Raw genomic sequence first — 25755 nt, 5'->3', positions numbered from 1 at the left:
AACAGGTGAATTATTACTTATACGCCATGCCTGACCAAATAGATCGTTATTTAATACGACTGTGGCTTTATTGCTTTACAATTATATTTTATTAAATTAAATAAAGTGGTATTGCTATGTTTGTGGAAAGTTTAATTTTGGCAAATTTAGTGGCTAGTAAGGTCAAGTTATACTTAGCCCATGAAGGATATAGTACAATTCTTTCATGCACATGAACAATCGTTTGACAACTTCAAAGTAGTCTGTGGTGATGCTTAAGACTAGGTCTACCGAAGTTTTATTAAAATAATTTATCATATTGTATTGTCTTTGGAGCTTCTTAAGTTGACATTGTTGTAATCGTTTATTAGTTTTAATGAAATTTTTTCTTCGAATCCACGCAAAGTAACAACCGCAATAACCTTTGATCTTTGAAAAAATGCCATGCACGTTTTGAGAAGTACAGGCTTTTGTATAGTGAAAGCTGTCAACTCAACTGTAAAAGCAAACATGATACCATAGACCTGATATAATGCCGAATTACATAAAATTTTAAGAGATATTTTTCTTGATTTTCTTTGAAATAAACCTTTCATATCTCAAACAGCATGCTTTGCTTCATTTTCAACAAGAATTCCAGAAACCAAGTAATAATAATGAAAATGAGGACTGCACTTTCGGAGTATCGTTTGTATCGGTAAGTTTTAGATTAAGATTGTCATAAGGGAGCAACGCCTTTCAATAGGGTTGTTCCGTATCCTCCTGACTCGTGCTGGCATTGAGTCCAACCCGAAGTTTTTTTGCTGCGTCTGCATCAAAAGGCTTCATCCAAACTCCACCTCAGTTAGATGTAATACATGCAATGGATGGAACTCTCTTAAGACCTGCTCAGGCTTTAAGACACACAGGGAGTAGACCACGAGTTACGTGGCCCCTTTCTGCCTGCGCACTATTGAGACCTTAGTATCTACAGCTGTGCAATCTGCACCAAGTTCGTGCACTACGGCGCCACTGCCCCGAGCTAAAAAAGGCAGTATCACTCCCATTGTGATCAATCACCCCAACCTTAATTCCGCTTCATTGCCGCGAGAATCGAGTGTCACTCTTTTAAGCAGCTCCGTTCTGGTTACTATAGCAGGTTAAACTATTACTTATCCAGAATCGACCCTGTCATATCATTTACCACATATGACTAGTGAACCAGTTCCCGCATGCCACTAACTACCTATTGCATGCCCCGCCAACTCTACACATCTGACATTTCTTTCCTTATGATTGAACTCTGTCGAAACAACACGTTTTCTGGCCTTATCATTGGATGACCTCGGTGATAACTTTTCTCATCTTTACGATCCTGACTCCTCGTCCTTGATAACCGTTACATTAACAGCAACGGAGAGTACCGGCAGCAAGTACATCTGCTATCTGCCTGCATCCAAGGATATTCTCTGACGTAATGCGACGTGAAATTATTATCTCAACCCATATACTGACCGCAAACTCTTACGTTTGAAAGATGTTGCAGTATTCAGGATGCTTGAAAGGTTGCCTAACTTCCGGCGCCGAGCAACAGATTCCGGCTCGCACTTGTTTAGCCATTTTTGATGATTCGTCTATATAAATGTTATAAGTTCCGCTGGGGAGAAATCTTCTCTCTCAAATAAAGCGGTATATTTTATCCACCAACCCCTGCCTATTAAGTTGTGTCCGAAGGTCCTTGTGTAGAATTCACCTAGCGTCGCACATCTTGCAGCTGATTTTGCAGGGGAGATTTCCACGGCAATATTGATTAGTGGTAGGTTGAGTGACCTTTTTAAGGGAGCCATTAGGGTGTTTCTTAGCGCTTTTGTTAAGCGAGAGCAGAGAATAGCGACTCGCTGTATACGGTTTTGTGTATGAGATTTTGCTTACAGCCGTCCACCACACCCAAGAAGAAGTCGAAGAAGTAAAAAAGAACGATATACCTAATTCGTGATATCAATTATTGCGAAATTTGGGGTTCACATTCATTATTATTTACTACATTATATCTCATGGTATTATTGAATTACTACAATAACAGGGAGCGTCAAGATAAAAAAACTAGTAAGGAAGTGTTAAGTTCGGGTGCAACCGAAAATATTATACTCTTGGAACTTACAATAATCAAAGCTTGTGAAATACTTTATGGTGTAAGACGTCAACCTGAGGATCGAAACCCAAGCAATTTTTTATATACATACACCTTGTCAAGGGAGTATCGGGAGTATAAGTAAAACGAAAACTTTTCAATCATTATCCCAATTTATTTTATCGCCTACAAAGTAACATACATTGAAACGTTGCACATCCGCCAACGCTTTTTCCAATCGTCAAAACATTTTTATAGGCACTTTCCGGGATGGTCTTCAGCTCTCGCGTCGATTTTGTTCGGATGTCTTCAATTGAGTCGAAGCGTGTTCCCCGAAGTGGATATTTCAGTGTGGAGAATAAGAAAAAGTCAGAGGGGGCCTTATCAGGTGTTTGCTCAATGATATTTGTTAAGTGTTTAGCCAAAAATTCATTCACAATGATGGCTTTGTGCGATGGTGCGTTATCATGATGAAGAATCCACGAATTCTTGGCCCACAAATTCGGACGTTTACGACGGACAGCGTCTGGAAGCACCTCATAATACCGAGATTATTATCTATGTTGACGGTTTGACCTGTTGGAACGTATTAATAGTGGACGGCACCACAAATATCAAAGAAAACAATGAGCATTAACTTCACTTTCAATCGGCTTTGGCGCTACTTTGGGCCGCCATTCGGATGATTGCTGGTTCGTAAGTGTGTCATATTCGTAGTCTCGTCACCAGTAATTATAGGTTCCATGAAGGTAGGATCTGAATTGGCTCGATCCAGCATGTCTGCAGCTACCTGCTTTCGATACCTTTTTTGTTGGAAATTCAGCTCTATCGGAACAAGTATTGCAGCAACGTGTTGCATGCCCAATTTTTCATTCATAGTCATACGTACGCTCTCGTGTGGCATCTCCAATTTATGGGCAATCTCTCTCAAGCTCATATGATTATTTTCGGCAACAATTTCCTTTACACTCGTTGAAGACCGTCAGAACGAGGCATGTTTTCGACGGTCCCCCCAACGCTCCTTGAATGCTCTGTACCACTCATAACTGCGCGTTTTTGTAGAGCAGATTCACCAAAAGCTTTCTGCAACATATTCACTGTATCGGCACACGAAAATTCGTTCCCAACACAAAATTTAACACAAATACGTTGATCGATATTTTCGGTGATTGTAAAATTCGACAAACACTACTGAGGTCGACTGACATAAACAGCTGCTGTAAACACACTGGTTGACAGATCGCGCTAATTTTTGGCATCATAATTAAGGACTGTTGTACCAGCCTAGAAAAAAAATTACCCGCCTTCCATATAAGCGGGAGATATAAATGAATGATTCCCGATACTTTCTTGACAGCGTGTATACTATATATAACTCCAATACTGACAGACAAATAAGGTTTGTTAGAAAACCGGAAACCATTATACTACATATATGTAGTATATAGTATGGCAGTTGGGGTAGTATCGCCCAGATTTTATCTATTTTTCCCAATCTACATACTATTAACATGTCACATATTAAAAAATTAATCATATAGAGTAAAAGCATAAAGTCACCTCGAAGTTCAAAAATATTTATATTAGGTATATGGGGGCCGAGGGAAGTAATGATCTGATTCAATTTTAAACACACAGGCATACCTTTGGAACGGAGGTACTATCCCTGAATTTCAATATATCTCACACATTGACCAATATTTTCCATCAAAATTCAACTATAGGTACTGGAATCCAAATATTCGATACCTAGGGGTTTGAACTGTTTTCTTTGGATTTGAAAAATTTTTGCTGATAAGATGGCATAGAAAGTAAAATAATCACGTGGGATTTAAAGTTGTGCTATATGGGAAGTAGGCGTGGTTATTGTCCGATTTTGCCCATTTTCACAGCGTGACATAGAAATATGAAAAGAATACCACGTACTAAATTTTGTCGAAATCGGTCAGTTGGGTCCCGAGATATTGGATTTTACCAAAAAGTGGGAGGATGCCCTTACTTAAAAAGCTGAATATCTTGAGAAGTATTAATGATAGCGATTTTGACCTCGGACCTTTTTTATAGCAAATAAAATTTCCTACAAATTTGTCGTGTACATTTTTTTATAGCTCATGTCGTTTATGAGATATATACAAAAAAATGCGAAATTCTTGAAAAAATCGGGCTTAGAGCCCCGTGCTACCTCGCCGGTGATAGTTACGACTTTGTTGTACTAAGCACTTTTGTAGAGTGAAGAATTCTGAGAAATATGCATCTAGAGTGCCATAAAATAGCTTCGATCTGTAGGAATTTAAAGATAAAAACTCACGATTGTAGTGTATTTTGCATGGAAAATTTTTACAGGTCTTGGTCCAGTTCTTAATGTTAATATTAAGGGCTAAAATTTCCAGGGAATTTCCAGGGGGGTATTTCCAAGGAAAATTCGTGACGGGACTGAAAAAAATTAATAGTTCAAAAAAAAGCCCTAATATATATACATATATCTATCTCGAATTGTTTTAGGTGATACGTACAACCGTTAGGTGGACAAAACTATAATACTCTGTAGCAACTGGTTGCAAGAGTATAAAAAATGTTTCTCTAGAAATACTCTTCAGGGAATATACATGAGTTGATATCTTAAGTACTTAACTATCAAAAATATATTTGACTAAAGGATGCTCAAAATTCTATAAAGTTTCAGCAAAAACAAAAAGTCGCAAGTGCCCAAAATTGGAAAATACGGTAAAGAGGGCAACAGCTGTTAGCCTAATTCGACCAATTTAGATGTGACAACGCCGGAGGTGTGAACAGACGTATTGTAATGGCTGTTCTTTTCAGCCTAGTTTCATATGCCTAAGTAGTTACCTTTTATAATTCAGAATTTGGGAACAAAAACAAATTTTAGTCATCGGAAATTGCTTTATTGTTCTTCGAAATATTCTCCATTAAAATCTATACAGTTTTGCATGCGTTTTAACCAATTTTCGAGGCAACTTTGCCACTCTGATTGGGATCCCTCCAAAACATGCGTTTCAAATGCATCAAGCGGCGTTTGAGGTGTCGGAAAAAAGAAGTCATGCAGTACCAAGTCAGAACTAGTACAGTCGATCTCCTTTTAACGCGGTTCTTTTTAACGCGGAGTTTTTAAGAATCCCCCGTTGTCTTTTTTTACGCGGTTTTACTTTTTTAACGCGGTTCGCGAATCATTTTGATTTTTTCCTTTTGTTTTATTTCTAGTGCGCTTTGCAAGTGCTGTTTAAATTGAAAGTCTAAGCCTTATATAAGCATGTATGTTCGTATTAAAAATGCAAACCTGCAACCATGTAAAGAGAACCAAATGTCAAAACCGAAAAACAAACAAAAATTACTGCGAAATGGCGGTTAAGCGCAAAAGATTAAGATTCTATAGGCAAAAAATTGTCATTTTAAATTCTTTAAAAAAGTGGAGAAAACTCTGCAAACATTGCCAAGAGGCATAAAATTAACGAATCATCAGTTCGTACAATTAAAAGAAAGGAAGAGCCATAAGGAAAACTTTTACTCAATGCGGTTCCAGTAGCCTTACATATTCGTTCAACACTAGAGATAAGCCGTAAATGGTTTGTAGCAAAGAACGCGTTTGCTATGGTGGATTGAGGACCTCGTCCATTGAAGAATTCCTGTGATACTAGGTGCATAAAAGAAACGGCCACTGTGTTTTATATGAAAATTTAAATGCAAAAAACCATCTATTCAAATGCAAAATACGAAACAATTTTGTGCAAAATGGTTGGCTTAGGTGTTTCTTGAAAAGAAACCATAACGTCAAGATAACAGGCAAAAAGTGCATCGGCAGATGAAGAGGCAGCAAAAATTTCCGAAAACTTTTTCAGTACACAATTAAAGCACATGGCTATGTTGCAGACCAAATTTTAATGCGGACGAAACCGGTCTATACTGGAAGAAAATGCCAAGTCGCACTTTACGTAGCTAAAACAAACCAGATCGGTGCACGGGTTTCAAACAGCAAAGGAGCGTATCACGCTCTTACTCTCGTGTAGTTAATGCATCAGGGGACAAGGTTTTAAACCTCTCACTAATTAACAAAATTTAAAGCCGCGAGCTTTTGAAAGGTAAGTTTTAAAACATTAATAGCTAATTTGGCACGTAAATTTTATGTTTTCCGATTTTAGGAATGGATCTAAAGGAAATTGTAGTAATTGCCATTGGATGGCAAACAAAAAGGCTTGGGTGACGCATCGATTTTTCAAGGGATTGGTTCGAAAAGTGTTTTGTGCCTGAAGTCAGAGGATACATGATCTCTAAAACTTGGAATTTAAAAGTGTTGTTATTAATTGACAATGCACCTGGAGACCCAGTTTTGGAGCACCCAACCGTCAAAATGCTATTTCTTCCCCCAAAAACAACATCTCTTTTGCAACCGTTGGACCAAGGCATCATTGCAGCTTTAAAAACTTATTACATAAAGCAGTCGTTTAGATTCATTTTGAATAAATTGGAAAGTAATTCCGTAATTAATGTGATTTCTGCTTGGAAAGATTTTAATGTAAAGAATTGTATCGATTGTATTAAAATTGCCGTAAAGAGACTATACAAAACCACCCTAAGTAAATGCTGGGAAAAATCTTGCTGGCAAGATGTTGTGATATAAGAAGAAAGTGATAATGAAGGACTTGTTACCTACGCGGAAATATTTGAATTAGCCAAAAGCATCGGCGGTGAAGGTTTTGACGACATGGATATTGACGATATTAACGAACTGTTTGATCTGTATGCTCCAGACGATGCGGAAATTATTCATGCAATTGATAATAATAATAATAATGACCTTGAAAATGCAGACGATGGTGTCAGCCCTCCACCCGTTTCACTTTCGTCAAAATTACTTCGAGAAGGATTAGACAAAGCTGCTGACCTTGAAAAATTATTTTATAGATCATGATCCTAATGATGGGCGCTTATCAAAGTTTCGTCGAGATTTTAAAACGCTTATGGAGTGCTACCACGATTTATATAAAGAGATGCATAAAGAAAAAACCCCCAAGATTATTAACAGATTATTTTAAGAACTAAAAATACTGCTTTGTACGTAGTTTAATATAATTTAAGTTACAATTGATCTCAATGTGAATTTTGCACAAATCTTGTAAAACAGATTTAAAATATATCAATGCATAGCGGATATATGTAATTGAACTCAATATGATTTTTTGTCCAAATTATGCAAAACTAAAAGATATAGAATATATCACCCATAGCGAATAAAAAGAAATCGACTAGTATATGGAGGAAGAGTCATTAAATCGATGTTCTGTAAACTCAAAAATGCAGTGGCTTCAGTCGATGTGTGAGTGCTCGCACTGTCTTGGTGAAGAGTGATCCATCTTCGGCGGGTGGTGTTCCTGATTTCTTGAAAGATGACAGACAAATAAATAGTTGTGTACGGCTAAATTGTTTCCGGTGCGACGATATCCTTCCTGTTACCTATTTTCGAAGCACCTTGGAATGGATCTTGAAAAAACGTATTAAATCGGGTTAAACCAAATTTTTGACAATCGCGTACAAGCGCTCTTCGATTTCGCTTTGTAACTTCACTACCGAAAACAAAATTCGATTGGCGATCATAGATTAGAAATACTGAAATATTGGAGTATTCTGGTGAAATCGGAGAAGTGACTATGGTTGCTAGGCCCTATTATTGAATTGTCTCATTAATCGTTAATTTTAGAAACTTCCAATCTGTACTGGGAGTGACTGGGGTAATGTATGTACCTTTCATATTTTGAAAATACTGAAGGAAGTAGAACTAGTGTTAATAGACCATAGCGATAAGTATTTATGATGAATTTAGGGGTACATTGATCCTCTGAAGATTTGTAAAAATGTTACTCATACGCCTAGTACGGTAAATATATGACTTGTTTAACAAATTTCAATTGATTGAAAAAAAAAAACAAAAATGAAAGAAATCACATTTGATTCTATTTCTAAATACAAGAATAAAGTGAGCAAGGAGAACTTTCCTTTTACTAATATCTGCTGTTCTTACATGAGTTTCTGCTTTCGCAGCCAAATATGAATTTTTAACGATTCGTAAGTGCAAAAGCATTCAGTTCAAAAAGAAAATTATAACTTGGAAGCGATTTTCCGTGCTGCTGCGCTTCATTAAAACTTCGACACGATGTTTTGACAGCAAATTCTGTTGGACAGCGAAACGAAAAGAAATCAAGAATACACGAAAATAATAATAAAATTCTTAAAGTAATAATTAAGAAGGCAGAAAAACGAAGGTTGTATTCAATTCCAAGAACGATAAGCATAGAAGAAATCGCGAATTTCCGTTGAAAGCGCGAGTGTGATGCGAGTCTTAACAGTGATATGTACTTACACGCATACGTAGCTAAAGTATGGATATACACACACATCCATAAAATGAAGTAAGGATATACACACACATCCACAGAACAAAGCAATGATATATAGTACACACACATGCAGGCACACTCAGCCAACTGGGAGTTCCGCGCTTGTTTTCTTAAGTGCACTGCAAGTCAGCCTTACAAGTTTAGCAACCAGCCAGCGAGCAAATGTACCAATCAGTCAATCAATCAATCAATTGAGCAGAAAAGTCAGTTGAAGATAATAAAATAACGCCGAGATGAGTCTAAAAAGCAAGTGCCCTGATAAGTCCGGCAATGAGTCAAGAAAATTTCGCAGCCCAAAATGAACTGACTCAGCGCTTTGCCAGCGAAAATCAACAAAGAAAAGCGTTTATTGCAAAAGTTCCTAAGCTCTTCTTGGCATGTGGAAGTAAATCAGCAACACACATGCGGTTTCAGTTTCATAAAAGGCGGTGTTGCGTAATACAATAAATCTAAATACGTGAAATTGCCTATATTTGATTAGAAATACATTAGTGATGAGCCTGTTGCGAGGGCGTGCGCTATTTATACAAACAACAAAGTGTACTTATTGTTGTGGTTGAACCAGTGAAGGGCGTAAATTTTACGATTGATTTGCGGCCAAACATAAGCGGATTAAGATTAGTGCAAGCTTAACAAGTGGTGATTCATGAGTGGTTTTTGAATAAATTAAGTGGTCTATTGGGTAACCGTTTTTATTTTAATTAATAATGTACTTAAAATACATATTTTATGCTTTGAACAGGGTAATTAAGTTTGCTACGATGTTTTTGTAAAACTCAAACGTTTGAGACCCTGTAAAGTATATGCTGGTGTACTGGTATATGTTGCTATGGAACATTTGTTGTGAACGAGCTTCAAGTGTTTTATAATATTTTTGCATTATTTAAAAAGAATGACATATTTTGTACCTAAAACTGTTGATTTGCGGAAAGCATTAATTTTTTGATTCCAGTGGCCTATGGTGATCACACTCTATCAGAAGCTATATGTTAAACATGTTTTCAACGCTTCAGAAATAATGATTTTGATGTGAGAAATGAGGAACGTGGAAGACCAAAATAAAAGTTTGAAGACGCAACATTGGAAGAAGATGATACTTTCAGTCAAAAGCAAATGACAGCGAAGTTAAATTTTGCACAAAAAACAATTTCAGAGCGTTTGAAAGCTATGGGAAAGATCCAAATGTGTGGTAAATGGATGCCACATGTATCGATTGAAAGACAACTGGAAAACTGAAATACCACTTCGAAAGTTTCGCTTTAAAGACACGAAAGGAAATCAGTTTTGTATCGAATTGTCACTGGTGATGAAAAATAGATTTATTTAAAGAAGAGAAAATCATGGCGTTTACTATTCTTAAAATAAATCCATTTTTTATTGCTCTTAATACTAATGGCTACAGACAACGAGCGATCAATTTGGACCATGCATTGACCGAAAAACAACCATTATGGTCCAGAAGACATGGCACAGTAATTTTGTTACAGGACAATGCACCTGCACACAAATCAAAAGCGGTTTAGGAGACTAAGTACTTGGCAGTGAGCTGCTAGCCCACACGCTTATTCAGCTGACGTGATCTCTTGCGATTACCATTTGCTTTAATCGATGGGAGACGCATTGGCTCAGCAGCACTTCTATTCCGGAGAAGTCGAAATTTAGACTGTGTCTGTTTGGCTTGGTCGCTTGTCGTATATGTATTTCTATTGACACGGTATACACAAAGTATCGGAAAGGTGGTAAAAATGTGAAAAAAACAATGGTCAATACTTTGAATATAATTTGCTTACCGAGGTTAACGTTTTAATACTCTTGCAACCTGTTGCTACAGAGAATTATACTTTTGTTCACCTAACGGTTGTAAGTAGCACCTAAAACTAATCAGGATAGATATTGGATTATATAAGGATTGTACCGAAAAGAAACTGTACACTTTCAATTGAACATTTCTCATGAAGTAGCCACTTGATCACATTGCGGTAAGTACCGTTTGTAAGAGTGATCAGATCCGCTTCTATTGTTGTTCTCTCTTCGTCATTTGTGATATCATTTTTACAATGCTTCGAATCAAAGAGCACGAGCTTACGCTAATTGCGAACAATTACTGCACATTCAGTGAAAATGGTGTGAAAAATATTGTAATAAAGTTCAAGGAAACATGTCCTCTAAAAGATTTATCAAAAAGTTGGGGAAAAAAGGCACTAGAGATCCAAATTTTGAAGCAAAGGTGTTGGCCTCAATAAAGCAAAACATAAACCAAATTCTATGTTCGAATTGGCGAAGAAAGCAAAAACCAATGCTATTTTGATTCAACGAGTGAAGCAAAGAAATATTTTTGAAACTGATAAAAATCTAAGGAATGTTGAGGGCATTATAATGGACGATTAAAACATATGTAAAAATGGACTCAAGAACAGGACAACAATGTCAATTTAAAAAGAGGAGAACCCTCCAAATGCTCCAGAACTTCGCCTGATAGAGAAAAATTAGGCTATTGTCAAAGGGAATTTGAAAAAAGGTCATCGAGCTGCCGAAAACGTCGAATTACAAAAAAAAAAAAAATGGCTTAATGCAAGCTGACAAAAGGGAAGGGAATTTAACGAAAAATCTAGCATAAATTAAGTGAATAAATCTTTTTACTAGTTTTAGAGTGGGTAAAAACTTTTGCATTTGTTGAAAAAAAGTAACAAGCAAAAATAAATAAAATTCGCTACGTTATAAGTAAAATACTGTACTGCACGCAATTTTCTTTTCGGTAGAGTCCTTATATATAGATCATCAGGATGACGAGACAAGTTGAAATCTGACGGACAGTCATGAATTAATAGACACATTTAACCATCTCTTACTTGTTTTTTTGTTTTATTTATAAAATATTTGAGGAATCTTTGGAGAAAAAAAAGCATAAAACTATCTCTTCTGGAAGAATATTGTTCTTTTGGTTAGTCAGTAATATCTTTTCATTGAATAATCCTTAACTTTTTATCACAAAATGTGATATTTTTTCCAATATTTTATATAATATGAATAAATATTTAAGGCGACGACTTTTTTTATATTCCTAAATTTCAAGACATTTCGGAATTTGAAATGAATGTGAAATCATTTCATTAACAAAAGAAATATATATATGTATTGTATTAATTTCGTAATTTCGAACTTTTCACTATACACTGGGGCCCCGGTTTGCGTCGACCCGATTTGCGTCGCAAAATACGTATGTATGTACATACTAGAGACCTCTAGTACATTCATATGTATTGTACAATGTTTTCAATTTGCGTCGTTAATTTCAGTTTCGGTCGTTTGAATGCCTACGTATGCAGCAATGTACATATGTATATACATACATATTCAGTTACAGAAAACAATTTTTCCGTAAAAAGGGGATTCCCAATTATCGGCATATATGCAAGTGCTGCACATAGAAATATGAATTTCGGCAGAGAATTTCCGTCGCAGTTGCGGTTTCAGTTGGCTATTAATCACGCGAAAAAATGAGTCAAAAGCGCAAACAAATCAGTGTCGAATTGAAATTAGACATACTAAAACGTTTTAAGTCGGGTGAAAAAGCCATTGACATCGCAAAACATCTTAACTTAGCTTCGTCTACTGTAAGGACAATTTGCAACCGAGATGCTGACCAAATCACAAAATTTGCAAAAACTGCTACCTCGCTACAGTCACAACAAGTCAAAGTAAGAAGTCCGCTGTTGATTAAAATGGAAGCTCTTCTGCCGGTTTGGATTGAAAATGAGAACCAAAGAAAAGTGCCCCTGAGCAAAATGATTATTCAAAATAAGGCCATCAGCATCTTTCATGATCTACAGAATGATACTCCATCAACAAGCAGTGGAAGTTCCGAAAAATTTGAAGCAAGTAGCGGTTGGTTCCAACCCTTTAAATCTAGGGCAAATTTGCATAATATCTCTCTAAAAGGAGAATCGGCTAGCGCTGATAAGCCAGCTGCGGAAAAATTTAAGCTTGAACTATAAGCTATTGTCAAAGAAGGGGGATATTCTCGCAAGCAGGTCTTGAATGTCGATGAAACTGGCTTGTATTGGAAGCGGTTGCATAAAAAAACCTACATTTCCAAGGCCGAAAAATCTGCTCCTGGGTATAAAGCCTCCAAAGATCGACTTACCCTTCTTCTAGGTGGAAACGCAGAAGGGGATTTTAAATTCAAGCAATTTCTTATTTACCAGTCTGAGAATCCAAGAGCCCTTAAAAATGTGAATAGAAGTGATCTTCCGGTTCATTGGCGTGCTAATAAGAAAGCATGGATGACTGCGACGCTATTTACAGATTGGATTAAAAATTGCGCTGTTCCCGAACTGAAAGATTATTGTTGCTCTCAAAAGATTGATTTCAAAATGCTGTTACTGATGGACAATGCTCCAGGACATCCCATATATTCAGATGATATTTCTGAAAATATAAAAATTGTTTTTATGCCTCCTAACACCACCTCTATCATACAGCCGATGGATCAAGGCGTAATATCCAACTTTAAGTCTTACTATCTACGGCGAACATTTCCTCAACTTATAGAAGCAACTGATAAAGCAGATAAATTAACCATACCGCAGTTTTGGAAGGATTACAATATCAAGATGGCTGTCGAAAATATTCGTTTTGCATGGAAAGAAGTTAAAGTGACTTGTATGAATGGAAGTTGGGGAAATATATGGCCTGAGTGCTTGCTTAAAAACAATGTTCCGATTAACGATATACCAACTGTTCGGGAAGAAATTGCTAATCTGGCTAGGGAAAATAATATTGAAGGAATGGGGATTGAGGATATCAACGAACTGTTAAACTTACAGGATGAAGAGCTCACAAACGAAATGTTATTAACTTTTGGTACTGAACATACGTTGGATGATGAAACTGACCCGACCGTTATCCAAACAGAACCAAAAAAGCTAACAACTGCGCAAATTGCAAAAGCGATGGAACTGGTAGAACAGGCGATTGAAATTTTTTGCAACTATGATCCCGATGAAAATCGTAGTGCCAAGGCGTCTTTCCGACGCCATACAATGCTACAAAAATGTTTACATGGAGAAAAAAGCAATTTTTATACAACAAACTTTGGACGCATTTTTATGCAAAAATGTAACTCAGCCCGAAGAAATTATGGACGACTAAGGTTTTAATTTCATCGCATTTCTTTTTTAAATTGCTGTTTTGCTTTAAAAATGTGAGTTTGTTTTTATAGATATATACATATATATAGATTAAAATAAATGTTTTGTATGCTTTGTAGTAAATGCCTTCTTAAAAAGTTGCATGTTTTTTTAACTCCGGAACAAATTAAAAATATTTTGCAGTAAGTATATGGGGAAATGTGTTTCGATTTGCGTCGTTTCGTTTTGCGTCGCGTCTCTACGGTCCCCATTAACGACGCAAACCGGGGCCCCAGTGTACTTTCAGTGAGGCAAATAATTCAAATATAAATTCCTAGGTTATAAGAAATCCATTTATCATCACGACTTCATGGTATTTGTCGGTATTTTGACACAACAAAACTTCAGATTGTTTGGAAGTACTCTATAAACAACAAAATAATCAACTGTCTCTTTTAGAGTGTATTGGGCGAAAGCCCTGAAATATTTTTTAAATATAGTGTTCGTATATACATTATAATTGGCAATTATAACTGCTTAACAAGAACATTGTTGTCAAAATTCAATTTCATTATTCAACTCGACAATAGCGATGGCGACGAGTATAGAGGATGATCACTGATTATAGCGATCGTTCAACGTTTCGATAAAAGTTTCATATGATTTTCAAAAGAGGGCGCGGTCCTGGCGATTTCTGTCCTGCTGTCTTTCTGTAGAGGTCTACCAACAGTAAAAAGTTGCTTTAAAGAATACTATAGTGAATGTGGAAGCCATTCATAGCTCTATTTAAGCAATTGAATTGAGTTCGCTTTTATTGATTTGTGACGCGCTGAGTCGGTTTATTGTGAGTTTGTGTTGCATCTGCTTTGTAGAGAGCTTGCCTTTCAGAGAGGATGTATCGAACACGTTATTCTTTGATATAGCGAGCAACCTATTTTGCATTCTGTGAATATTTTTGATGTTCGAGTCAGTAAAGGTTTTTATTGGTCGTCTATTGGGTACATTATATGTGGGGTACGGACTAATAAATGGTTGCTCGCAAAAAACAAAAAAAAAAAAAAAAAAAAATAGCAACTTCTAATATTCAGTATGCTGTGAGATAAACATATGTGTATACTTTTCATCTGAAGGTTAGCTCGGCCTACAAAAGATATGGGCTCTAGTGGTTCTCTCTCATACCCATAAATAAGCCCTTCTTTAAACAATGTACTATGAATTTTCTTCATGAAATTCAAAACATCGTTCTGGCAGAGTAAATTTATTTCACTGGCTTATTAAAACTTTTCATCAGGCTTTAGGCTGATGTTCAAGCATAAAATATTTAATCAACTTCATTCCGGTCACTTTAGCAATAGTTTTGTGGCAGCATATTATCCTTGTTTATTATTCTTTTTCATTTCCGTACTAACAATCAATCGGCCTAAAATCTTAAAGTTCATATTTGCATGTCTTATCCTAAATATTATATTTATTTTGTTTATGCAAGCGGAAATATTGTATGATCCACACATATTCAGCCCTTCAGCTATTTTCATGCGTTCATTATAGCATACCTTCATTAAAGTATTTGCGTTGTGCTTTGCATGTATGTGTTTGTAAGTCATGAAGTAAGTGCGGAAATTTCCCAAAAGTTAATTTCAAGGTTCATCAGGCTTTTATCTTCTTGCAAGCCATTGAGGCTTTATTATTATCTGCTATTGTTAGCTATATATGTGTATGTATGTATATATTAGGGTGAGCGCTTTTTCCCCAAATTGCTGTTGTTGCCTTGAAATACGATTCAATGCAAACAAATGAGAACAAAGACAACTTAAACTGTGTCTTAAGTTTAAATTAAGCATCAAATGTATGAAAATTACTGTATTCAGGTGGTACACCATGTCGTATGAGCAACACATAATGTATAAATCACTTGTATGAATGCACAGTTCATTTGATGCGTAATTTTATCTGCGTTTAACTTTTAAAACGATATTTTTATGAAAAAATCATTAAGCACTTTTTGTAGAGCGGAGTATTTTGCAGCAGAATATCACTTCTCCAAGTTTCTATACTAATTTGCTTTATGAAAAAATCAAAAAATCTCAGATTACATAAAAAAAGAAAATAAATATAATTTAGGCATAGTTTATATTGAAAATAAAGAACTTGTTGCTTTGGAAGCTTATTTGTAGGGCAAACACTGAATATTTAGGGGGAGTTTTCAGAAAACAATCGATAAGGAAAATAGCGGAGTTCTTAATACACAACATACTAATATTGAGTTATTGAGTCTATTCTTTGCTCCTGGTTTCAGCTTATACTGATCACCAAAGCAAATAGTGTAGAGACTTTATAATATACTATATTGTATTTTATGTAGTTATTGTTGCCCTCAACTATCCTTAAAAAAGGATGCTTTCGCTTCCGCTTTCTACACTTTGAAGTGGTTTGGTGGTGTAATTTTAAATTTGACTTAGTTGCAACTTGAGTATACAAACATAATGTTATATGTATGTGGCAGGAAGCTGAGAGTAGCTACAAATTCTAGCAGTGATTCAAACTAAGAGTTTAAATAAGTTATGGCTTGTGTTGAAATATATAACAATTGTTAAATTTATGCTTTAGAAAATACTCATTAGTAAGATCTTAAAATAAATTTTTACACTGTAACCTATTTATTTGCAATAGGGGGATCTTTCTCACTTTTAAGGCTGCTAGCAGGGCGTATATTCTTGATATTACCCTAGTATCTTGAGAAATTATTCTCTTGAACTCATAATGAAGAGTTTTACATGATCATAAATATAATAGTTTGAGCTTGGGCGGATTGCGTCTAGCAAATGCAAGCTATAGGAACATTGGGAATAATTGGAACCTATGCTGCACAAATATTCGATCAGCATTTTCAAGCGCGCTCTAAAGAGATTCAAGCTGCGGCTTTTTAAAAACGCTGAAAGGAAAAGAGCAACCACGCTGAAGGACATCGAAGTAGACTTATATCATATCATCGAGCAGAAGACTTTTCAACAAATCCCGTATAGGTGAATATAAAACAGAACTGTAAGTCACCGAGGACACTTCTGCGAAAGTGTAGAGGACTCATATAAGTGACACTAGGGAAGCTTCGAGAGGGCTGTAGAGCGTTCCTGGACCCTCTGGTACCCAAGACTTGGAGACTCATTAAAGTGCCGCTTATAACGAAAACTGGAAAGATGGGAGATCTCTTTTCGTTGCTGGAGATTTCAGATCCATTAGCCTATACTCGTTTCTGCTGAAAACATAGGAGAGCTTCATGGGCTTGTACATTATGCGTAAAATACACAGCAAAGGCAAGTTATTGTCATATTTGGTGTGATGATAATTCACAAGCAATTGTTGAGAGACCATTACATTCTCAAAAAGTGACTGTTTGGTATGCTTTGTGGGCGGAGGGAATCTTTGGTCTATATTTCTTCAGCTGATTGACGCCTTGATAGAGAATATTCAGCGGATTATTGCTGACACACGGTCCCTGCTGCTGCAAAAGTGGTCGAAATCTGGGCCTTACAATTGAAATTTATTATCGCCAGCCGCGACGGTCACCTGTCCGAAATCATTCTTTAAACTTAATGGCAAATCCTTAACTTTATTTTGTTCATACATTTTTGGTTATAACATTAAATATTATCTTACTATAAATATTATCTGTTTTTGAAAACTATAAGACTAAAAAACATTTCTTAACTAGGAAGCACTAATAATATTGTTTGCCATATTAAAGAGTCGTGTATCGTTATCGTCAAATGCTAATAGCTTGTGTATTATATAACAATACAATATAATTGATAAGGCACATTTTGAATACAATTTTGGATCCTAAGCTCAGGAAAATGTTCTATGTATTTTGAAACGCCTAGAAGATTTGATTGTTTGTTTGTTTGAATTGAATACGCTGCGAAGCTCCTTGACAAATTTTGTAATTTCGTGAGAATGAGACACCTCTGGGCATTACTGGGATTAGTTTACATATATTCAATATTGCATGAACATTTGATTGTAAAAGAAAATTTGTTCACATTGGGTTCTACACAATTTGTTGATCGCTCAAAAAAAGGCTCACGTCGTTTGGTCAAGAGAAATGTCAACAAAATACGATAGCGATACTTCGAAACACATTGACATTGTGGCAGGTGATGAATCATGGACTTAGTATGTGTATGAGCAATGCGAGCTCTCACACATCGCCTCCACGATGGAGATACATACCTCGTTCAGAGAAGCAAAAGTGTTTCGACAATTGGTTCAAACGCAAGCAAAAGTTTATAGATGTTAATGGAGAATATTTTGAAAAGCAATAAAACGATTTGGATGATTAAAATTTGTTTTTGTTCTCGAATCCACAAATATAAAAAGGAACTCTCAAATTAAGGAGGTATACAAGTTCTTATGTATAGTCGAAAAAATATTCATAAGAAATACGTTGAATGCAATTTCGGGTCACAAGCTAGGGAAAAAGTTAGTTATTTTTTTAATAAACGAAGTATGCATATCAAACAAATTATTTTGAGAATTTTTTCAGGGGGTTGCTAACTGTTTTGAAATTTTAAACTATTCAAATTGTATTAAATTTTGAAATATTTTTAGCTTAAATATTACTTATACATGATTTAAAACATTGAAATTAACTAATGCAATCACAAAAGAACGATTTTCTGCTCGACTGGCCCTCCTGTTGCAGTGGAGAGGATTGTCGTGTTGCAGTGGAGAGAAAGCAGACAGTCTACCTAGCAATGTTACAATCCACCACAAAACCCGTAGGGATAGATACCGGAAGTGGAAGAGGGAAACGAGACACATATGCAGGCTAAACAAGAAAAAACGTTAACTTCGGCTGCACCGAAGCTAATATACCCTTCACAGGTGCATTTCTTTTAGTAACCATATGTTCAGTTTGTATGGAAGCTATATGCTATAGTAATCCGATCTGAACAATTTTTTCGGAGATTACATTGTTGCCTTAGAAAATAATCTATACCAAATTTGGTGAAGATACATTGTCAAATGTGAAAGTTTTCCATACAAGAACTTGATTCCGATCGTTCAGTTTATATGGCAGCTATATGTTATAGTTGTCTGATATCGGCCGTTCCGACAAATGAGCAGCTTCTTGAAGAGAAAATGACGTTTGCGAAATTTCAAAGGGATATCTTAAAAACTGAGGGACTAGTTCGTATATATACGGACGGACGGACGGACGGACGGACGGACAGACAGACAGACGGACATGGTTAAATCGACTCAGCTCAACATACTGATCATTTATATATATACTTTATAGGGTCTCCGACGCTTCTTTCTGTGTGTTATAAACATCGTGACGAACTTAATACTATGTATATACCCTGTTCAGGGTATAAAAAGAGAGAGTTTCCATATTGTGGGAATGATTAAAACCTACCATCAACAAACTGATTGGGCCTTACCAGTGCGGCTTTTGACCTGGTAAAACTACTATCGAACAGATTTTCACCATGCGCCAAGTCTTGGAAAATACCCGTGAGAAGAGAATCGACACACACCACCTTTTCGTCAATTTCAAACCTTCTTTTGACAACACGAAAAGCAGCTGCCCTTAACCGCTATGTCTGAATTTAGTATTCCCGCAAAACTAATACGGCTGTGTAAAGTCACGTTGGAAATCAGGATCGGGAAGAGCCACTCTGAGGTTCGATAGCAAACAAGGTTTCAGACAAGGCGACTCCCTTACGATCGACTTCTTCAAACTGCTCTTGGAGAAAATTATTTGAGCTGCAGAGCTGAATATGGAAGGTACAATAGCACTGAATATGCCGATGATATCAATATCATTGGCCATAACAGGTGGACAAGACAAAATATCTCCTGTCATCAAACAAACAGTCGTCGCACTCGCGACTAGGCTCCCACGTCACTGTCCACAGTCATTATTTGGAAGTCGTAGATAATTTCGTTTATCTTGAAACTAGTATTAACATCAACAACAATGTCATCCTGAATAACTCTTGCAAACAGGTGCTACTTCGGACTGAGTAGGCAATTGAGAAGTGACGTCCTCTCTCGACGAACAAAGACCAAATTATACAAGGCACCCATCATCCTATATTGTGTGGAGACATGGGCGACGAGAACATCTGATGAGTCGACGTTGCGAGTTTTCGAAAGAAAGGTTCTGCGGCAGATTTAAGGTTCTTTTCGCATTGTTCACGGCGAATACCGCAGTCGATAGAACGATAAGCTATCCGAGATATATGACTACATTGACATAGTTCAGCGAACTAAGAGACAACGCCTTCCAGCTCTCAGACTATTCGACGCAGTACCCGCCGGGTGAAGCAGAGAAAGAGGGAGACCTCCACTACGTTGGAAGGACCAGGTGGAGAAAGACCTGGCTACACTTAGAATCTCTATTTGGAAGAATAACTTAAATCATATCAATTGCCATATCAAAGTTTCTACTTCGATGTCTTTAGTTTTCTGGTTTTTGATTATTAATTATGTTCTTAAATAATAATACTAATTACACATATTTACAATACATACTCGTATAAAAACGAAAAACTTGTATGGGGCACATCTAGTGTGAGTTTTAATAAAATTCTTCATGTATTAAAAAAGTTCGTTTATATTTTAATAGCTTAGGTTTCAAAGGTATAAAAGCACCTGCCAACATTTTAAGTCGATAGCTTGAATAGTTTGTGAGTTACAGCCTTCTGAACTGCAGCTACTCGTTTTTCTCATGACTGGTTGAGATGTTTTCAAATTTACCAGAATGATTACTAAGAGACAAATGTTCTGACCTTTAACAATTTTCAGCGTGTTCTGTGCATAGTTCTCCATACAATGACCTTCCTATTATTTTTGGATATGATCAAAAATCACATTTTGGCTGGCCAAAAAAGGTTACCATCATTTTTGTTTAATTAAGTTTTTTAGAATTTTTGTTATTCTTCTCGTCCATAGATCATCGTACGGACAATATCTTCTAGTAGAGAACTTTTTTAGGTTCAGAGTGCGCAAGTAATTAGAAATGTATTTAAGTTGTTTGTTCAACATTTTAACTGTATATATTTAAATTTGTGAATACACTCTTAAAAGTTTAAAAAAATTTCAATATTTTGTTTTTGATTTTCAAAAAATCTCCTTGATTTTCGTTGTCATACTAGGTGTGCCCTTTAAGATTACGAACAGCTAAACCCAAAACGTTTAAATTTAAATATGTGTAATTTCGGAAAGACGTTTTTGAAAGCAACGTCATAACAAAGGAACGGAACAAAAGTCAATATTGCACTCTTACCATTTCGTAACTGTTAATTGCAGTGTTGCATTCTACAGGATGTGGAACGTAGGCATTGTGTAACTAATTGTTTCTGTTACTGATTGAATTTAGTTTTCTGATTTGGCAATTGCTTTTGTTATTTTATTTTTCTCCGATTTATGAACATTAAATTTTTGGTGACTTGTTTTTTGTGTTGTAGTATTTGATAAAAATTTAAGCTGTTGTCCATAGTGACTAGTGTGTGCTGTTGTTGTGAGTGAATTATAGATTATACAACACAGATGAAGTTGCAGCAGCGAAATAAAAATTCTGGTGCAGCAAGTAAATATATTTTGTTGCAAGAACTAAATTTTTTACACACGCAAGAATATTTGTAGCTTATTTAGTTTAGACCTTGCTGTATTTAGGTTTTTGTCTTTACTTTTTACAGTTGATTTATTTAGCACTTTTTATTTAGTTAGCAAAAGTTGTTGTTGTGTTTTATTTAGAATAACGAGCATTTTACGTTTTGTGTGTTGAATTTAAGTTATTCGCATTCACTTAGTGCGTGTCCAAATGTAAGGCGTGGTGTCTAAGCTTTGGTAATGCGACACCGATATTGAGGCTAAAGGAGTGTTGGTAAAATAGCGGTACAAGTTGCAAATGAGAGACAAAGCAAGGGAGCAGACGTAAGTGAATAGAGCGACAGAGCGTGTGTTGAGTAGGCAGTGTTGGAAAGCGAGCAATAGAGTGAGAGAGTGATCGAGTAAGTGTTGTAGTAGGGAAAAAGGGAAAGAGAGAAAGAGTAGTTAGTTATTAGTGATTAGTTTGTGGCAGAAACAGAAATGAAAGCACAGAATTTCATTTGTTAAGGTTTTGAAAATCAGTGAAAAGCATTTATAAATGAAAATTGCGTAGAGTGCAACAGTTAAGAATTTTAAGAAAATAAAGAGAGAAAGAAATATTAGAAAATATTATGTGTTCATTATTTGTTACATAAAGTGGACTAATGTGTTGCATAAATATTTTGCTTTCAATATAAAATAATAAAAATTATTTTAGAAAATATTTCATATTCTTCATCTTATTTTAAATACCTTCATTTTATCTTCGTGTTCTTAAGAGAATTGAGAGCGTGAGAAATTTCGTGCTTAATTTAATTTACTCAGCAGGTTATTCAATTGCCTTTTGTGAGATATGTCTTCGATACGAAAGTTTGGGGATTTATATTTTAGGTGTAAGTAAGGGAAAGATGAAATGCGTGGCCTTTACTCGTTTATATTATTAATCCTATGAGATGTCTAATATAGTCACTAGTTGGAGAGCAAATAATAAGATTATCCCACTGAGTACTCTAATAAGCGAAAGTATGGCTTTTTAGCAATTATTCGTTAACTACGTAATGATTACTTCGAAAGTCCCTGTTTTTGAAATATCCATTCGAAATTTCGAACACGTCCGTTGTCCTTCAAGAAGCTGCCCCTTTGTCGCAACCGCCAATATCGGACAGCTATAGAAAAGGGTGATCCATTTCAAGGTTCCCTACTTTTTAAAAGAAGAAACACAGAAACTTAGAATTTAATGGGGAATGTTTATAATCATTCGAAAGAACATTCTATGGCATTTATTTCTTGAAGATTATCGCTTTCAAATGTTGGCCGAGGCTACATCTCAGATGGTCCATTCCTTGTATCTAATTTTCAATAACTTGTTCGAGCGTTTCGACTGGTAACTGGCGAATGACATATATGACTTTTTATCCAAGGCATTTTCTTTTTTTGTTTTTGTTTCCAGCGGGCGGGTAGTATACAGTATGCACGATTTGTACTGCTCGATATATGTACACCTCATTCGCTAAATCAGTATTATCTTACTAAATTGGACTTGCAAAACGGTACGCCTTCGTACTAAACCCTTAACTCATTCATTTGTAGCTTTGTGGAAAGGCCTCGCGGGACTGCCGCTAAGCATTACCTATTGGCTCACGTCATTTGCTCGCTATTCGGGACTCTAGCTTAACTGGTTCTTTGTCGTTCGGCTCTTCTCAGCTCATGCAGTATCTGAGCTGTCGCACTCTCCATGGTGTAACATACTTGACTCGTTTGTTGCATATAAGGCACTATTTTACAATGTGTTGTGCGGCCTAGCACTTCCATCTCCAGATTCCGCCGCTCTGTTGTAAATCTCGGGCAGTAGCAAAATGTATGGTCCGCATTTTCGCCATTGCTACCATAGATAAAGCAAGTAGCTCCATTGTCATGACCGTGATGACCGTACCTATTCAGGTACTCTCTAAAGCATCCGTGTCCTTTTAGGAACAGTTTCATGTAAAAGTTTACCTTTCCATGCTTCTGTTCCACCCATGCTTGTACCTGATTCCTGATTAATTGGTGCATCCATCCTCTCTTTCCTGCTGTGTCTCAACGATTATGCCATTCTATATGCTGAGTTGTCTTTCCTCTTTACGCTCCGCCATTGTCAGCTTCTTGCCTATAGATCAAGATATAATGCTAGCGAGTTCATGAGACACCGAGCGGAATTGCACTTAACCAAAAGGCCTGAATCGATGCGGGATTGTCCGCATAGACTTTAGAATTTAAATAGTTTAAGGGTGTGATATCACACGATCTTGGTGGCCAATCGTCCGGCCCAAACATGAAATTATCAGCTAACCGAAGTATTCTCTCAATAAATCCATTGATTGATGCAATGTGTGGGAAGTGGCGCCCTCTTGTTGGAATCAAATGATTATGAGCTTCAATTTCAGGCATCAAATAGTCGCTCATCATATCGCGGTAACGGTCGTCATTGATGGCTACGTTCTCATCGTGGGTTTTTCTGGATGAAATGACAGCTCTTGAATCTCTTCAGGTTACTCTTAATCCCAAATGTGGCAATTTTCTTTGTTTACATACCCATTGAGACGGAAATGAGCCCCATCGCTGAACAAAATTTGGCTCGAAAACGTCGGATCTTCTCGGAAACTTTTCAAGAGCTCATTTGTAAACGTTGATCAAACGTAAGTCTTTCACGATGAAATGCCAAACAATACTAAACAAAAATAATACGATAGCACGACCCACATGTGATCTGTCGAAAAAGGCTATGGAAAACATACCTCTACTTGGATCACCCATTATATAGCTGCAGTACCAACGGAACGGTCGGAAAGAAGTACTTGTATGGCAAACTTTTTCATTTGACGAGTTATCTTTTAGAAATTTAACGTGAGTTGTTTTTATGCAAATGGTGTTACCTCCAAAGAAGTTGTCCGGATCGAAACAATAAGCGTTGCACCGAAGTTAATAATTTTCTTCTTTAATTTGTTGAGGGATACGTGATATGGACCAACGGTTAGTGGCATATTTAGGGTTACAGGAATGGAAGCACAAAAGCGGACCCATAAAATACGAAAATTTTTGTAAACATAAAAGTTTTGATACCTTATTCAAAGTAGAGGTAAAATGTCTGTTGTTTTAAGCATGCAAATCTTTTGAAACTAATACTGATAGTCTACGACTATAAAATCGTTAAGAACAGTTCCCATTAGGCTGCGGCCGGATCTTAAAGATAGTTATTTTAGATCTATTCGGGTTTCAAAATAGTCTCAGAACACTACATAGTGCAGAGACAAAATCGGGACCGGTTCGTTTACATTTTCTGATCTGTACACATAGTTGCCTTAGCACATTTTAATCCATTGTGGATACCATAAGAATCTAGCGAACGTAAAAACTCACGCACTCAATTCTCTTACTTTAACTTGTTTATCAATATGTTTAATACATTAGTCTGTCATAGTGTAAATTGATTCTATAAATATTTCACATGCACTTTCTTTACAGCTAACCGCTAAACTACTACTTACGTCTTGATCCCGGTCGCTTTTGTTGTTCCGTGCCTAAACTCATTGCGCGTCCGAGTTCTCCGCGTACTTGCTTCAGTGACTTCAATATTTCATCAGGATCGCGACGCGCCACAGACGAACGACGTCTACCGACATAATACGAAGCTGGTGGCGGTTGCATTGCATCCTCTTCGCGTATCTTGTCGGGATCTTGAAATGAGGAGCGACGCGAACCGGGTAAAGAACGTGAAAAATCTTTACCCAATTGATATACTTCGACCTCGAGCGTCTCCGACTGCGAGGAACCACGCCGTGAGCCAGCCACCCAGGCGTGATCGGGATGTAGCAGTGAGGTGCAATCGCCGATCGAATCGACATCGTCCGATATGGAACGTTGCATATTGTAATCGCGTCGTAGTAGACGTGTTACATCGCCGCCCGGACAGCCGGCGGCAATGGAGCCGCGCGGTGAGACGCTCGGCGACTTTGACATGCTGATGCCGCGCAGCCCCTTCGGATCCTCCAGTCGACACCAGATGGCACGATCATCGAGAAAGGCCTGCTGCAGTTCGACACTGCATTCGCCCAGAAATATGGACTCGGTATGGGGTACAAGATCCCACAACTGTATGTCAATGTAGCGATCCATGAGGCTGTCGGCATTAATGTGTGGAAAGGTGAGCGTTGCATTCCAAATGGGATTCTGGGTGGGATGACTAACTTCGGTTTGTTGCACGCTGCCATCGCCGCTGCGGGGGAGGAAAAGGTAAAGGTGACTAAAAATTTCTTAAGAAATAATTTGATTTCATAGAAAGGTATGGATTCAGGTTTTGGTGAGATTTTATTTCAGTGAATATAAGTAATATGAAAATTATATATAAATTGATCAATGATAATTAGTGGATGACCTTTAATGGAACACGTACTCAGTATATTTTTTTGCGGAGTAAAAAATAAGAGAATGGATTGTGGTCAGCAAATTGACTCTTGCCTGCCATAAGTTCTGTTACGAGCTCAGGCCATTATAC

The 25755-nt window shown here is 36.7% G+C and overlaps 1 protein-coding gene across 2 annotated transcripts in view; it reads right to left on the bottom strand.

Moving 5' to 3' along the window:
- LOC120779062 (regulating synaptic membrane exocytosis protein 2) overlaps nucleotides 1-25755 on the bottom strand; it is a 414623-nt gene that overhangs the window by 22838 nt on the left and 366030 nt on the right. For both annotated transcript variants that reach the window (XM_040111195.1, XM_040111196.1), the window contains exon 15: nucleotides 24749-25476. In XM_040111195.1, coding sequence (XP_039967129.1) covers nucleotides 24749-25476 — 728 coding nt within the window. The remainder of the gene's footprint in view (nucleotides 1-24748; nucleotides 25477-25755) is intronic.

Source organism: Bactrocera tryoni, chromosome 5 (assembly GCF_016617805.1).
Source record: "Bactrocera tryoni isolate S06 chromosome 5, CSIRO_BtryS06_freeze2, whole genome shotgun sequence".
NCBI lineage: Eukaryota > Metazoa > Arthropoda > Insecta > Diptera > Tephritidae > Bactrocera > Bactrocera tryoni.
The sequence above is the reverse complement of the archived record's forward strand: the minus strand, read 5'-3'. Positions and strand labels throughout refer to the sequence as shown.